Source organism: Macrotis lagotis, chromosome 4 (genome assembly GCF_037893015.1).
Source record: "Macrotis lagotis isolate mMagLag1 chromosome 4, bilby.v1.9.chrom.fasta, whole genome shotgun sequence".
In the NCBI taxonomy this organism is placed as follows: domain Eukaryota; kingdom Metazoa; phylum Chordata; class Mammalia; order Peramelemorphia; family Peramelidae; genus Macrotis; species Macrotis lagotis.
The window spans coordinates 111,695,174-111,712,270 of NC_133661.1; the positions used below are offsets into that span (position 1 = coordinate 111,695,174).

A 17,097-nucleotide genomic window follows, 5' to 3' on the forward strand; every position below is an offset into this window, starting at 1 on the left:
TTTGTAACCTTGATTCTCTAGTGACAGGGAGAGATTGTGAATAACAATTTTAGGGGCCTCTAGACCTATGATTCTATTGGTATGTGGCCCTCCCTATGAGAAAATCCCTTTTACCAATGCAGATCAGCATCTTTTCTGCAATTTCTAGTCTTAGAAGGTTATTTCAGGTACTACAAGGTTGAATTACTTGCCCAGGGTCACTCAGTCAGATCAGGACTAACTCTGAGGCTGTTTTTTTTTGTCCATTATGCCCCATCCTTCTCTATAGCAAAATCATAACTTATTTGTTTTTATAATTTTCAAAGAGGTATCATTTGTTTTTCACAATAATCCTGGGGAAATGGGCAAAACTGGATTATTGCTTTCCCCATTTTACAGATGAGGAAATTGAAATGTAAAGAGGTGATTATTCCAAGTAAAAGGTCATGTACTGCCAGAGCAGTCTCCTGACTCAAAGTCAGTGCGGTTTCTCCTGACCCATGTTTGAAGCTAATATGTAGGATCAGGCAGTAGCAGCTGCAAACAGTAGGTTTTGTCCATCCCAGCCCTACCCTGTGCACGGCCCCTTGGAGCACCAGCACCTGTCTTTGGCTAGGTCCTGTGCAATCTTGCTTAGCAGGGTGGAGAAATGACTCCCATTCCTCCCTCATTTCTCCCATTCCATGCTTCCCAAGGCATCCTTCCATCTGTGGATAGCTACAGTGGGGTCAGGCTGAGCTGGAGGTGGGGCTGGTCCCACAGGACTCATCCCCTCCAGCTTCTAGTTGAAGTGATTCCGAATGCTTTGATATACCTTCCTATGGAACTCCGAACATCCTCCCAAGGGTACTGCTGTCCATTATCCATAAAGCTGGCATAGGTCCCAGACCCATGGGGCTCTCTGCCTTCCCTCCCACACCTCACCCCCTATTTTCTACCTGAACTAGGATACTGGCCAGTCCCTAACTGCCTGGCTATACTACCCTGAAGGTCAGCTGCACATTCCATCCTAGAGCCTGGCTTCCCACACACATGCTTTGATTTCTGAGAAATTGTGCTCCTATGGGACTTGGTCCAAGGGCAGAGGATGGGCTTGTTTTGTTCACCATCTCCACCTCCCCCCCCCCCCCCCCCCCCCCCCCCCCCCCCCCCCCCCCAGTTATAAAGATCACAAAGGAAAAAGGAGCAGCATTTTTTTTTTATGATTTTGCAAGGCAGGTGGGTTTAAGTGGCTTGCCCAAGGCCACACAGCTAGGTAATTATTAAGTGTCTGAGCCTGGATTTGAACTCAGGTACTCCTGACTCCAGGGCCCGTGCTTTATCCACTGTGCCACCTAGCCACCCCATGGAGCAGCATTTTTTAAAAAATGATCCAAATAGCTTTGTCTAAGGGAAGAACTAGAAATCCAAGGACCTGTGTCATAGTCCTATCTGGGTTATCAACTGCTTATGTGATCTGGGCAAATCATCTACTTTGAGCCTTAGGTTCCTTCTTTCTAAACTGAATGGGTTTTGACTAATGATCTCTTGGGCATGCAATTGTTTCTGTGGAATAATCTTTGCCTAATGTGTCTGCCTTTTAGATCATAGGATTTAGAGCTAAAAATAACCTTATAGATTAGCTAGCCTGAGATCTGTGAGCTTGTTTTGCACTTATTTTGATATTTGTATTTCAGTGTAATTAGTTTTCTCTATGAATCCTATGTACTTTATTTTATTCATTTTAAAACATGATTCTAGGGACAGGTAGGTGGAACAGTGGAGAGAGAGAGAGAGAGAGAGAGAGAGAGAGAGAGAGAGCGAGCACTAGCCCTAGAGTCAGCTAGACCTGAGTTCAAATTCAGTCTCCAATTCTAGTTTTGTGACCCTGAACAAGTCACTCAACCAAAATTAGCCCCCTTCCCACTATACCAAAAAAAAAAAGGAAAAAATATGATTCTGAGACCAGTTTCATTGAAAGGGGTATACAACACAAAAAAGATAGAGTACCTGTAATCTAATCCAACCCTGGCACTTTACAGATAGGGAAACTGAGTCTCAGGGTGGTAGCATAATCTGTCAATAAAAAGCAGTCTAATAAAAAGCAGTAGTAGTCTATGAATTGAACCAATCCTTCCCACTATGCTTTGATTTGTCACATATCTGATCTCCTCAGGTAGATAAGGACTTAAAGCCCTTAACAGTAACTTAGAGACTGTACATCCCTTTCCACTTCTCTTGAGCTGAAACCTGTGCAGATTTGCTCAGGAGAGTCTCTCCAAGCTGTGTTGCCTGTGGGTCAGCAGTATTAGACTGGATGGCCAGACTAGCGGATCAGGTGAGTGCTCTGGTCTAGGTTTGTCCTTCCTTGCAATCTTGTGATTGCTCAGGGTAGGACAAAGCTAGCAGGAACTGATGACCTATGTAGGCTTCTTTTCTGAGCCCCTAGTGTCTTCATCTTCTCTATCTGTAGTCTCTCCTTCTTCCCTCTTTCTCTCTCTTTCCTCCCCCCACTCTGTTTTCTACTTCTTTTCCTTCATTTCTTCCTCCCTTCCTCCCTTCCTCCCTTCCTCCCTCCCCACTTGGTCTCTAGATTTATTTTGTCTTTATTTCTATCTCTCTACCTATGTCTTTTTGTATCCTTTGTTTTCTCCCTGGTTGCTATTGTCTCATAGTATTTCTCTCTCTCTCTCTCTCTCTCTCTCTCTCCATCATTTTTGCCTCTGTTCTTGTCTTTCTCTTTGTGTCTCCTGCTTTATTCTCTGTTTGTCCTTCACTATCATTCTCTTTCTGTTCACTTTTTTGGTTTCTTTTTGTATGACATTTTCTCTGTCTCTTTGTTGTTGTTTTTTTAATTCTGTCTCTCTCCCTCCACCCCTCCCCAACCTTCATCCCTTCTCAATCCAGAGCCAGCAGCCTTGTCTGCTTCCTGGCTGGAGGACAGGCATTTGAGGGCCAAAGGCTCAAAGTGTGGATCCCAGATCTCCCCTCTGGATGTTGTAAGAAGGCAGAATGAGTCCTTCCCACTAGGGAGCAGACTGTGCTCTGTGGGGGAGGGGACCTAAGCAACCAGATTCATTTTATGCATCCTAGGAACTGAGAAATAAATCATGTTATAAGGAGAAAAATTTTCTTCCAATTCTATAGCTATGATCCTAAGAATTTATGTAATTTTTTAAAAAAGTCAAGACCACATCTAGTCCATTTCCCATTTTACTTTGTCAAGCAAGTAAGGGGACTCAGTATTTTCTTGTATTTTATTGTTCAAACATTTTAATCTAAAGGTACTGCTTTTTGAGGGATAATGTACCGATTGAACCTCAAGAGTTAGAAGCTGTGAGTTCAAATCCTGATTCTGATACTCATTAACTGAATGACTATGAAAAAAATCAATTAGCCTCTCTGAACTTCATCATCTTTAGAATGGGGGTAAGGAGTGGGATAATAATAATACTTATTCTGATCTTCTGGGTTAGATTCAAGCAAGCCTTCCTGAAGGCAGGAGATTGAACCCTTTGACCTGGTAAAAGTCATGGTTCTCCAGTAACTCAGTATCACTACCTTAGAAGCCTCCTGAACTATATTTAACCTTACTTAGGGAATCTTAACCAAACCTCTTCAGAAAAACTGTCTCTGAAAATGGAATTTGTGTTGTGTTCCTGCATGGAGTATCTTTCCCACTAATTTTGTTCTTACCTCATCCTTCAAGACCAGATTCAAGGCCCAGTACTTCTGGGATTCCTTTCCTCATCATGCTGACCACTAAGTGGAGTGATGTCCTCCTTCCCCTTCATTCCTCTATGCCTTCCTGTATGTAGCATGAAATATAGTACTCAATAACAAATACACTGTCTTGGATTGTTCATTGTTGTTTTTAGGAATCTTCTCATGTCTCATGTCATCCAGATTGGATGGACAGGGTCTCTCTTTTCCTCCTCATCAAAAAGTCCAACAACACAAGGTTGGACAAATGATAAATATTCAAAATACCCTAGATCTTGATATCACCTACTATATAATTCATCTATTATCTTCAGGCTATTCAGAAAGGAACTAGGTTCAAATTTTATCCCCGGCACTACCAACTGTGAAACTGTAAGTCATTTAACCTTTTGGAGTTTCGGTTGAGTGGCTTGTTGTGATGGGGAGATATAACAAAGGAAGGGCCAGAGTTGGGTTTCAGGGATTTTTTTCCAGGCCAATACTAACATGGTAAGGCCGGATATAGGAAATCAATCAGGATTCTGGAGCACTTTGGGGATTCCTGGGTCTCAGCAAACACTTCATTAAGCCCACATCTTATTCCCATTGTGACTCTTCCAGAGATGACACCATTCCCTGACCAACTGGCCACCCAATATGCCTTGGCCTGAGAATATCTATCTGACGTGACTCCAGTTATTTCCTTTCTTTGTCTTGATGAGTGAGCTCCTAGCCCTTCTGATTTGTCTGAAGATCTAACTGATTGCTTTTTCCCTCTCTAATTCTGTTTCTCTGCTGCCTTTCTCTTTGGGGATTTGGAAGTATGGATGTCCAGCTGGGCTGAGTCTCCCAAGAGGGATCTCACAGGTACCACTCATTGCATGAACTGTATGGTGTTGTGCCAGGATCTAGCATGGACTGCCCATCTGCTCCCACAGAGTTTGCATGCCAGATTGGAGAAAGGCAATGCTGCATCCAATCTAGGTTTTCCTAGGGAATCATTGCCTTCATTACTGCTACCTGCTTATTTCCTAGCTTTGCAGTTCACCTTTAGAAGGCCCTCCAAAATGCATGTTTTCCTAGTCCTGAGACTCTTGTTAACAGTAATATTATTAATAATAATAATAATAATAATAATAATAAAGATAACATATTCATAGACTATTTGTACTGAAAGGAACTTTACAAAATACCTCCAGACCCTTACATATTCATCTCCATTCTTCTTGATCATTTACAACAGCCCTGAAAACCAGTCAGGACATGAGTTATTATCCCTATTTTGCAGAAGGTGAAGTCAAGATTCACACAAGTGTACAGTGATTTGGTCAAGGTCATTCAACTCATTAATTGCAGGGTTGAGACTAGGACTCAGGCCTTTTGACTCTTAGCCTGTAGTTGTTTCTGCAAGAACATCTCTGTTATCTTTGGTCATAGTCCCCATTTTCTGTGACTTGGTCTTCTTCAGATTCTCAAGTAGAAAGTAAGGTTTACTGTCAGTCCTTTTTCCTCCTCTGAGAAAAAAAGGTGAAGAGAGGTCCCATTAAGACCATTTTGGGGGGCAGCTAGGTGGCTCAGTGGATAGAGAACCGGCCCTGGAGTCAGGAGTACCTGAGTTCAAATACTGCCTCAGACACTTAATAATTACCTAGCTATGTGGCCTTGGGCAAGCCACTTAACTCCATTGCCTTAAAAAAAAACCTAAAAAAAAAGACCATTTGGGGAGGAGAGAGACAACATTTGTCTATTTCATGTTATAGGTGAGGAAGAAACACGGGGTCTTTATGAGATGGCAGCAAAGAGTCAAGGTTGTATTTTTTAGGACACAACACAGGCTATCACACTGGGATATACTTTAGGAAATCATTCTCTTTTTTTCTCCCTCTTCCTCTCCACTGGGATAAAAAGGAAAGGGTCAAAGACAGAAGACAGTGGAAATGTCATGGAAGATTGTTGCAGTTGATCAAAGCTACTTGTTGGGAACTTCAAGATTTCCAGAGAAGAAGCAAACCAGGCAACCAGGCAACAATGGGAAAAAGCAGTAAATCTTTATTGGGAAAGCATTTTCCTGCTCACTAAGAGAAAAGTTTAGATACTTGAAGCCTGAGAGTAGTAGGAGGCAGTTAGTTGACACAATGAAAAGAATGATAAACTTAAGGATAGGAAGACTAAAGTTGCGACACTTATTTAACTGGGACAAGTTATGTAATCTCTCTCAGCCTAGTTTTCTCATCTCTAAAATGGGAGCTAACCATAGTATCTAGCTCCTAGCATTATTATGAAGATCAAATGAGATAATGGATGTAAAATTCTTTGCAAATTTTAAAGTGCTATAGATAATAGTTATTATTATTCATATTAACAAGGATGCATTGGGATTTCTGTTACTCAAAAGATAAGGACCCCAATAGATCTGGAGGGGATCATTGTTACCCCCAAAATAAAGATGCCATTGGGTCTGGAAGAGATGATTATCACCCAAAAGATAAGGACCCCCCATTGGGTCTGGAGGGGATCATTGTTACCCAAAAGATAAGGAAGGATCCCCCTGGATCTGGAGGGAATAAGGAAGAACTCCATTGGGTCTCCTGAGGCCAGGATATATAGAATGATCACGCCTGTGGGTGTGATGCTATTCAGGTCCAGCAGGTGGAGGAAGGGGATTGATGATCCAAGACCTGCCTGGCCCTGGCAAACTGTTTATGCCAGTTCTTTGGCTTTTCCTCCAGTTCCTTGTTGTGACACACCTAGACTCCCTCTGAATTCAGAAAAGGGCCGGTTGTCTTATAAGGTGGAAAGGGTCTCACTCAGGCAGATCCAGTTAGTTTCATACTATTGATGTCACAGTTGTGAGGACAATTTTGTGAGTTTTCATGAGGAGTGGAAGCTTTTAGCAAGGAATATGTAAAGGTTCTAGAGAAGGGAGAGGATAAGGCATATCAAGCAGGAGTAAAGGTCATATATAGAGGATAGACAGCTTCCTGAAAAAAAAAAAACAGACAGCAGAAGCATCTCTCTCTCTCTCTCTCTCTCTCTCTCTCTCTCTCTCTCTCTCTCCCTCCCTCTGCCCCTTCTTCCCCTGCCCCACACCTGCTATACAAACAGAGGATCTGAAGCTCTAACTCCATCCTGTCATAGGTCTCTTCCCAGTCATGGCTTGACCTGGGACATAAAAGGCCTGGGTTCTAGTTGCAGCTACACTATTCTCTCTTTGGAACTGCTGGAATGTCATTTTCCTATCCCATAAAATGAAAGGGTCAGAGTAGATGGCCTCTAAAATGCTTTCCAACTGACAGTCAATGACTTTTTTCCCCTTTCCCCTGGAAAGGGAGTGCAAGAGCAGCCCTGGTCAAGGCACCTTGCAGGAATAAAAGGAGGGCACAGGGTCTCTGGAGGGGCCTTTGCTCCTCTCCTTGGGAAGGAACAGGGCTCTGCTGCTCCCCTCTGCCACGTTTCACCCCAGCTGGCCTGCTCTCCACATAAGGCCGCCCCGATGTTGTCTGTAATGAAGTGTTGGGTCCTGAGCTAATCGCTTGGGCCGTTTCCTTTTTTTATTCCCCCTTTCCATAGGCCAAGTGTGGAGGGACCTCGAGCTGTGGCCAACAACAATACATTCTATTCAATAGACGTATAGCTTTTCAAACTGTGTGTTTGTGGGGCAGCCAGCAGTGGCCTGGCCCAGCTTAGGAAGAAAAAAACCCAACCACACACCATTTATAGGGGCAGATGGGTTCTTAGTGGAATTTGGAGAGAGTTTCTCAGAGCTGAGTCCAGTGCTTTGGGGAGGAGGGTGGGCACTGGAGCCAGGAGATAAGATCCCCAAGAGATAGGGATTTTATATGGGGAGGGATCTTCGTAGAGTAAAAAGCACATATTAGGTTATTTTGGCCTCCTAGAAAGAGACCCAGAGCCAGGAGTTAGGGAACCTGAATTTACTAACAACTAGATGTATCACTTTGGTTAACCCACCCAGGTTTTAGTTTCCAGTTGAATAGTTGGTCTGATCCTTAATCAGCCCTTCTTCACAGAGATACTGTGACCATCATTTGGTGGGGAAAATGATCCAGATTCTTGGGACAATTAGAAAGAATGGTCACTATGGCAGTAGGGGTCATTGTCCAAAATTCTGGATTTGAAGTCCAAATACCACCAGCTCAGTACCAAGTACCAAGTACTCAGATACTTCCTCTGTGTCCTAGGGCAAGTCATTTCCTTTCTCTGGGCCCAAGTTCCCTCATTTGTTAAAATGAATTTAGTGTCATAAGTCCCGAGTTTGAATCTTGACTTTGCCATTCCCTGTGGGATTATGGACAGGTCACTTAACCTCAATGAGCCTCAGCTTCTTTCTCTGTAAAATGAGTGAATTGAGCCAGATGACTTCTAAAATCCTTTACTGTTCTAGCTCTGCAATAGCTATAAGATCCCTTCCAAACTGACAGCCATAGTCCTGTGATCCTTCCACTCAGTGACCCAAAGCTCTTGGGTCTTAGACCTAGTCTTAGGTGATGCTGGCATTCGCTTCTGTTGCTGTAGTATTTTTCACTAAGAAAGATAAATCTACTGATAGGTACAGGATGAATTGAAAGGGAATAGCCTAGAGTCAGAAGAACCCCAGTCAGGAAGTTATTGGAGTGGTAAGTCAACCTTGATGGAATGAAGGTCTGGACTAGGAAGGTGGGATGTCAAGTTCATCTTGACTTACTAGACTTCCCTCCAAATCTGCTGAAAGCACAGTGACCTGCATACCACCTTGACCCTTAGGAAGAGTAACCACTAAATCTTTAGGCCAGAGGCCCAGTGGGTCTGTCACAGGATCCCATCACCAGGTTGGTTTAGAACCCATTTACAAACCAGGACAGGGCTGTCCCCTTCCCAAGGCTCCAGGGGAAATGTCCCTGATACCACACCATGCTGTCCTGTTTATCTGACCATCCCAGCCATGGCTTCTCTTCTGCCCCAGCCTAAGTAGATCTTCAGTGTTTCCGTGGGGGAAGGGGGAAATCCAAGGTGGCTGGGGTGGAATTACTTCACCTCCAACCAAGCGGTTCCTCATCTGCATACCTGTTCTCTATCCAAGTGTCCCGGGAAGGTTCCACTCCAAGCCATCAGAGTGAGTGCTGGGTCAATTCCAGAACCTTATCAAGGCCTCAGGGAAAGAGAGAAACAGAAGGACAGAATGAGAGAGACCAAAAGGGAGGAGGGGAAGATGAAAAACATTTATTAAGTACTTTCTATATACCAGCACTATGCTCATTTTAAGTGTGTCTTAGGAATATATATGTACATGTGTGAGTAAGCATGTCGGGTGTGCAAATGGGATTATATCTTTTAGCTTATGCCTGTATATGTGTGTATGTGTTCATGTGTTCACAAATATACCCATTTCTGAGTGTGTGCTTATGTTTGTCACACAGTTACACAAGTGAGTATGTGTGTGCAAATGAGTCCATATTTGCCTATGCAGGCAGGGTAAATTGGCGCATGTATGGAAAAGCATGAATGGGAATGTGGGAACCTATGTACCTTTTGTGAGTGTTCACTTGTATGTGTAAGAGCAATGAGAAAGGGAGATCAGAGGAAGGGGCAGTGGTATCAAGGGGGGGGTTGGGGGAAGCAGTTGCTTGAATAGCCTTCATATAGTATACTCATCTATATTATACTTCTGGGTGCCAAATGAACTTTTTCTACCTGTACCCCAGAAGCTCAATCTCTAGAAAACTGAAGCCAACTTTCCAAAGAGGGATCTAGGATTCAGAGAATGGGGAAAAGGAAGGGGGTGGGAAAAGGTATAGCTTTCCCCTCCTCTGTCATTCTGTCTCAGATTTTCTTGGCTTAGGTTTAAATCCTCCTGATTTTTCTTCAGCCCCTATCCTCAGACTCATGGTCTGACCCCCTCCAACATCTTTTGGCCATAAATCTCCCTTCTTTCTTTTTTTCTTCCCCATTCCCCATTCTCTTTCTGAGACCCAAACTTCTAACCAGTACTCTAGCACAGAATTATCTCTCCATGTCACCTTATGACCTGAACCCCTAAACACATCATTTGGTGGGCTTGTACCACCTTTCTCAGATATCTCAAAAAGTCAGGTTTTCTAGAGCCCTATACCCTGAATTTTTTATTCTAACCTGTAAAAGGAGGTCCCACCTGCATGACCATCTGGGCCATAACAGTCTTTAGGGAATCTGGGGCTTGGGGGGGGGAGTGTTTTTTGCTCTCTGTCAAACCCTTTAGGCAGGGAATGCCTTCACCCCTTGAAGGTCCCCATGTGCTAGCCTCAGTGGGAGGTATTCCTTCCTCATTCAAGCAGTGCTGTTCAGCTGGAGAAAAGGGAGACTCCAGGCCCTGTCTTGGAGGCAGGGGAAGCTGCCAGAGCTGTTGGTTACATTTCTTCTTGATATTTAATCACAGCCCTGGAGTGACTTGGCCCGAACTGTTCCAGGAAAACAGTCATTGAACACACACACACACACACACACACACACACACACACACACACACACACACACATTTTCCTGAACTAGTTCTACAGTTGTGTGGTCTTTTTAGGTGTGTGCTGGGGGTACTGTGACCTATTCCTCTCTTTCTCACCCCCTTTTTGGATGGCTTCCAATCCAGAGGTCTAGCTGATCAAAAGAAAACTGCTTATGGTAGCTCTGGCATTGCATGTATTAGCCATGGCTGTCTAACGCTTTGTGGGAGGGACTCGGCCTTACCATTGGAGAAGGACTCTGGGGTCTGCCTCAAGCCACAAACACCTGCCAGTAAAATAAGCCTGTTACAGAAAAAAACAAAGCCACACTTGGGAAGAAAGGGAAGGAAGGTGGTGAAACAAGGGCCAAGAGGAAGAGGAGTTTGGAGAAAAGTTCAAGAGACACTTAGGATAGACCAGACAGGGATGTTGGTTGAGCTGGAGGCCACTGTATTTGAAGACTTGGGCCTCCCCCCTTCTTAACTTCTATTAGAGTTAATGATATGTACAGGGGAGTGGGGAATTCAGTTTCCCAAGATCTCAGTTCATAGGAAAGAAAGGAGGAATACCTCTGGGAAGTGCAAAGACCAACAGAACCTCTTCCAAGCAGGGTGCTGCTAGCTGGGCAGGACAAGTTCCCAGCTCTTCTAGGATGTCATCTTCCCAGACCACCTGAACCCTCATGGTTGTTTCATTCCCATGAATGTGTTGAATATTTCCAGCTCACCATTCATTGAACACTCCATTTAAGCATTATTTTCAGCTGGTCTCTCATTGTTTTATGTGCATAAGTCTTCTTTTCCCAGTTCTCTGGGTGCTCTAGAAGACTCTCTAAGACCCTAAGTGCAGAGACTAGACCAATTTGCATTGGTAAAGAGAGTTCCCTAGATCAGCAAAATGACCAGAATCCCTAGGGACAGTTTTGTCCTTAGACTGATTTCTATTTATTTTATCCTGCCAGAACCAAAATAGGTGCAAAACTTGAAATCAGTGTCATAAATTGTTGGAGTTGGAAAGGACTCCAGAGATTGTTTTTATCCAATCTTTTTATTTTACTAAAGAAGACACTGAAACTCAGGGAGATGTGAGATGTTTTAACATCATAAAGCAAGTGAGTGGCAGGACCAGGACTAGGGCCCAGGTCTCCTGATCCTAGGCCAGTGTTTTTTTTCCACCATCTCCTACACTCAGAACAGGACCTTCTAAATCATTGCATCTCAGAGTCAACTTAGGTCTCAGCATATTTGTTGAGAGAGGAATCATTCCTGCCTTCAAGTAACTTAGAATCTAGTTTGGAATAAAGAAAAAGAGACTGGGGGAGAGGGAAGTGCCCCCCCCCCATTGCCAGCAGCTAGGTGGTACAGTAGATAGATCACTGGTCCTGGAGTCAGGAGGACCTGAGTTCAAATCAGGCCTCAGGCATTTAATAATTACCTAACTGCTTGACATTGGGCAAGTCATTTAGCCCCATTGCCTTAAATAAACATAATTTTTTAAAAATTTAAAAAAGAAAAAGAGATGGTTTTTATCAGGCAGGGTATATGCAGTGATAAGCGCATCAGAATAACTTCTCTGACTGTTGAGGAGAGAAGATTTCTGTGGCTTAGAGTGGTCTTCAAATCCTCCTTGGAAGAAGTAGGACCCACCTCCTGACAGAGCAGGGTTCTCCCCTTGGGGGGGGGTGGACCTTGAGTTCTGAGTGAGGATCTTCTGACCTACCTCTCCCCTCCCCCTGCTAACATCAGGCTTGAAATTCTGGAGGTTGCAACAGACCCCCATAAAGGAGACCTGAGGAGGGAAGGGACTGTGGCCAAAATGCTGGGGAGTTGGGGGGGAGGTCATTCTGTTATGGCATTCCAGCTTGAAATGTCTTTTGGCCAAAGGACAGTTGGGAAGGGAAGAGGGAGCAGGCTGACAGTTGGGCAAACCTCTGCTTTGGGGGCTGGGTCTTAGGGTGGGAATGGAGGTGGGGGAGTGTCATTGCACAAATAGCAGTAGAATATGGGGCAGTGAAGGAGCCTTGGGTTTTAGTGGGGAAAGAATGCAACCGAACTTTTGGAAACTTCAGTTAGGGAGGGCGGGAGGAAGGCAGGCTGTTAGTAAGACTCTGGCTCTGGAACTTAGTTCTTCAGTTTCAAGTAAACAGTCCCCCAGCCCTCCCTTCCCTCCTACCCCTCCTTCCTTCCCTCCCTTCCTCCACCCCCAGCTCCTCATTCGATGGGGCTCATGTGTTTCTATTTAAGGGCTGCAGTGTAAACCCAAGTGATTGGCGTCCACAGCCCCCTCTTAACTTCCAGTCTGAGCTTCAGACAGCTCCAAGAGAAGGAGCTGGGTCTCTGAGGGGAGAGCTGTTTATTTTTGCTGGAGTTTGCAGGGGTGGGGGGAGGTGGGGACTCTTCCTTCCTTCCTTCCTTTTCTTTCTTTCTTACTCTTCTTTTCTTTTCTTTTTGTTTCCTTCCCCCTTTTCCACCACAGACCCGAATGCCTCCCCCCCCACCCCTCCCTGAGTCTCCTGTTCAGCACTCATGAGACCAGGCTGGGAGATTGTGGAGCTCACATTCGGAAGAGACTTCTTTTCAGGCTCCTTTAGGAAACTCTGCGATTAGCTAACTCTCTGTGGGACAAACTTTGGGATTTGCTTCCCTCCCCCTTCCCTTTCTTTTCTCATTACTTCTCCTTCCTTTCTCCCTCCACCCCTTCTCCCTGCACTCCTGCTCCCCAATGTCCCCAGGCCCCGCTGCACTGCGGGCCAGAGGGGGGTATTTCTATATGGCCAGGCCTTTGGGATTATGCTGTGAGCCCCAGCTGCCTGCTGATTGGTCTGGTACTGGCGACAGAACGACCTATCATGAGTCGGATGGACAGAGGTCGGCCACCCCGTGGAGCCATGGCTGGACGCTGGCTCACCGCATGCTTTCTGCCCTCCCCAGGTGCCGACGTGAACTCGGAGCCCATGATCCTGGAGCAGTATGTGGTGGTGTCCAACTATAAGAAGCAAGAGAATGCCGAGCTCAGCCTGCAGGCCGGGGAGGTGGTAGATGTCATCGAGAAGAACGAGAGCGGTGAGACCCTCCTTCCCAGTCATCCTGGGGATAGTTGCCTGTGTCTGCTTTCCCTTCTGAAGGGGACTGGTTTTGTTCCCGTTCCTCTGCTCCCCTCCCTCCCCTCATCGCCGGTCTTCTCTCTCCCTCCCTCCTCCCTCTCTCCCTCCTTCTCTGAAGCTATACATTAGCTCCATCTGGTTCTGTGCTTGGCTGTGGGGGCTGAAGTTTCACCCTGTTGGTTTGGGCCAGAGGCCAGAAGGTTGTCTTGTGCTGTAAGAATGTCTCCCGGACTGATGGAGTAATTAACCGGCTCCCGTTAATGGAAAGCCAAGGCAGCATCGGCTGGGCTGAGATCCCACTTCCAAAGAAAGACTGACCAGTAGAACAGGAGACTCTTCCCCCTTCCCCTTCACCCTGCATCTCCCAGCCCCAAAGTGAGACTGGAGGTTGCGCTCAGAACGACTTTGATGGATGGATCAGTCCTGAACAAAGGTGCAGGGGTCACTTTGGACCCTTCCATCTCTTCCCTATCTCCCTGTTACTACTTCTCTTGGGACCACATTCTTAGCCAGAGCCCAGTTGGAGACCTGGGCCAAGCCCATCCATGATCAATTAACCATCAAGGAGACAGAGTGATGCATCTTGCCTCTCTTACCAGGGGGCCCCACCACACCCCTCAGAGGGTTAGAGCAACTGCAAGTGTAGGCAAGTCACCAGCTTACAGGTCCCTGTCTCGAACTGTCTTCAAATCTTTAAGAGGTCCCAGGGGAAGCAGGGTCTCTGGAAAAGCCCACAATTCCTATGTGAATGGTATGGCAAGAGGGAGGTTCTGACTTCCCAGTCAACACTCCTCCCCATTTTGTACAATTCCAAGATCAGGGTCATCAGAGGAAGCAGGGAGGTCGGTCCCATGGATGTCCAGGAAATGGTAGTGAGGAGGCGGGGAGAAAGAGGAGAGCCTTTAAGAGGCTTTCACAAACTAGGCCAAAGTACATATTGGCTCAGGAGCAAAAGTCACTGATGAAAAGAGAAAACCAAGAGTCAATAAACCTGTTGGGATGTGGGGGTCCATACCCCTGTTGACATCTAGCCGGCAATCCCCTCACTGCTGTGAGGAAGGATTCAGGTTGGGTATGGCAGGCTTTTTCCCTCAGGCTGGTGGCAGTGGATTGACTTTCCTGGAAATTTATTTGAGGAAAATTCCTCAAGAGCACTGACATTTTTAGAGCCCTGAGCTATTTGTCCCTCTCCACTGCCCTCTGGGGTTAGGGATGGGGAAGATCTATCTCTTCCCCAGTCTGTTTGACCAGTACAGATCTCTGCCCCCAAGGGGAAGATTCAGTATTGAGCACTGTCCTAATAATCTCTCCCATTCTTAGAGCATTTTTTGTTTTATCAAGTCCTATCCCATTTCTTTCTCATTTGAGTATTCAAGTATTAGCAAGACAGAGTTCTTTCTTCTCTCTCTCTCTCTCTTTCTCTCTCTCTTTTGGTAAATTTACATTGGTAAATTGAAATGACTTGCTCAGAGCTGCACTGCCTGGATCAGAAGCCAGGTCTCCTGATTCTCAATGTGAGTGGTCATTCCATCACACCATGCTGTGGTCAGGCTGAATGTGCCGTGTTTAGTAGCAGGGAAGGCCTGTGCATGATGAAAGAGGAAAGAGAATCAGCTGGTTGTTAATGAACCTTTAGTCTTGTCTTAGAAATAGAACAGAAAGTGAGGGCAGAAGTTACTAGAGTCTCATAGCCCTATGTTCTGAGACAGTATTCATATGTGTCCATAGGTGTCCTGGTAGAGATATTAACAATAATAATAATAATAGCCATCATTGTTTGTAGCTAGTAATTATCATTATTACTTATATGAATATCTGTCATTATTTATATAAATAATTTTTATTTAAATTGACAGTATTATTAATATTTAGATGAATCAATAATAAAGAACTTCAAGGTTTGCAAAGCACTTTATGTTATCTCATTTGGTTTTCACAACAACCCATTTTATTTTATCTTTTTTTTTTTTTGCAAGGCAAATGGGGTTAAGTGGCTTGCCCAAGGCCACACAGCTAGATAATTATTAAGTGTCTGAGACTGGATTTGAACCCAGGTACTCCTGACTCCAGGGTCAGTGCTTTAACCACTGCGCCACCTAGCCGCCCCAACCCGTTTTATCTTTAAAGATTTTATTTATTTTGAGTTTTACAATTTTTCCCCAATCTCACTTCCCTCCCCCCACCCTCCACAGAAAGCAATTTGTCAGTCTTTACATTGTTTCCATGTTGTACATTGATCCAAATTGAGTGTAATGAGAGAGAAATCATATCCTTAAAGAAGAGACATAAAGTATAAGAGATAACAAGTTCAGACAATAAGATAGCAGTTTTACAACAACCCATTTTAAAGAATGAGAAAACAGATTTACAGAGGATAAAGGAATTGTTCATAGTCACAACAGCTTTAAACATCCACTGTGTCTAAAGCCAAATTTGAACTTGGTTCTTCTTGACTCCAAGTCCAATGTTTTACCTACTGTAAAGATCTTACCCCTTTTTGACAGTTTTTCCCCTCTCTCCATTTTGGAAAGAACTGGCATGATAGAAAATCCATATGAAAAACAAATGGAGGTTATAGAAACAGAACCACGGGGAGATTGAAAACGACCTTTACAGTCATCTAATCTGACTCTCTTAATTATATAAGAGAAGCTAGTTTCTCAGTCACTTGGCCACATATTTGGCAGAACTCCTGAATCTCAGCTTGTATTCCAAGGCTTTTTCTACTATAAGTGACCAAAAAATCATTAGATTTTAAGCTTCTTGAGGACAAGGACTATCTTTTGGCTCTTTTGCTATCTCTAGGACTTCACATGATGCCTAGTGTATAATAGGTGCTTAATAAATGTTTATTGATTAATCTATCATAGGACAATGGGAGGGAGAGCTTGGATACCAAAAAGGCTGATGTGATCTTGGTCTGCCTACTAGCAGACTGGAGTCTTGGATGAGGTTAGGGACAGTTCTGCTGAATTCTTCTTGGCTCATATCACATTGAAGGTATTGGGTTCAGTTATGAGCATTGCTACTTTATGAAAGACATTCTCCTCAAAGGAGAACAATCACTACAGTGAAGAGACTCAAAACCCTTAAATGTGAGAAATAGCTAAAAGAACTGATTATTTTCACCTGGACAGAAGAATTAGGGAGGGGTTCTGAAGGTAATATGGTATAGTGGAAAAATTGCTGGATTTGGAGTCAAAGGACCTAGATTCAAATTCTGACTTGCACCCTTTTCTGTAAAATGCATGTAGTAGATTAGGTGACCCAGGGTCCCTTCTAGCTCAAATACCATGATCCTGTGATCTATAAAGTAACCATGTGGAAGAGGCATTAAATTTTTCTGTGTAGTGCCAAGGAGCAAAAATAGGATCAATAGTCATAAGACAGATTTCAACTGTGTATAGGGAAGAACTTCTGAATAACTGGAACTGTCCAACAGTGAAGCAGGATGCCTCATGAGGCCATGAACACAAGATGTCATTGGCAGTATTTAAGTAAAGTCTGAAGGCCCAGTTGCCTGGAATACCTCTAGGGGAAGGGTTTGTTTTATTGAAGACAAGGTGACTTCTAAATTTCCTTTCCACCTCTGAGTTTGTGATTCTGGGAGATGACATAGGTACTAATGTCTGCCACCACTCCATACCCCTCAGAACTTGGGAGGTTTCAGCACTCAGAGGGCCAGCAGGAGCTATAGTAGGTGGGTAGGAGTTTTTTGGAAAGACATAATTGGCTGGAATGAATAGTTAGAAATGCACAGAAAAAGCATCAGAGTCCTCTCTGTGGTTTTTTTTTTATAGAGTCCTTAGCATCCTTGATATGCTATTCGCCCTTGACCAAACTCCATGGATGGAACCTCACTGT

At 44.4% G+C, this 17,097-nt stretch overlaps 1 protein-coding gene across 2 annotated transcripts in view; it reads left to right on the forward strand.

Annotated features, from left to right (window-relative positions):
- Nucleotides 1–17,097, forward strand: part of SH3PXD2A (SH3 and PX domains 2A) — a 362,190-nt gene that overhangs the window by 233,584 nt on the left and 111,509 nt on the right. Inside the window, exons 7-8 of one of the 2 annotated variants that reach the window (XM_074233789.1) lie at nucleotides 4,483–4,527; nucleotides 13,061–13,192. In XM_074233789.1, coding sequence (XP_074089890.1) covers nucleotides 4,483–4,527; nucleotides 13,061–13,192 — 177 coding nt within the window. The remainder of the gene's footprint in view (nucleotides 1–4,482; nucleotides 4,528–13,060; nucleotides 13,193–17,097) is intronic. The other variant, XM_074233790.1, reaches the window with a different exon arrangement.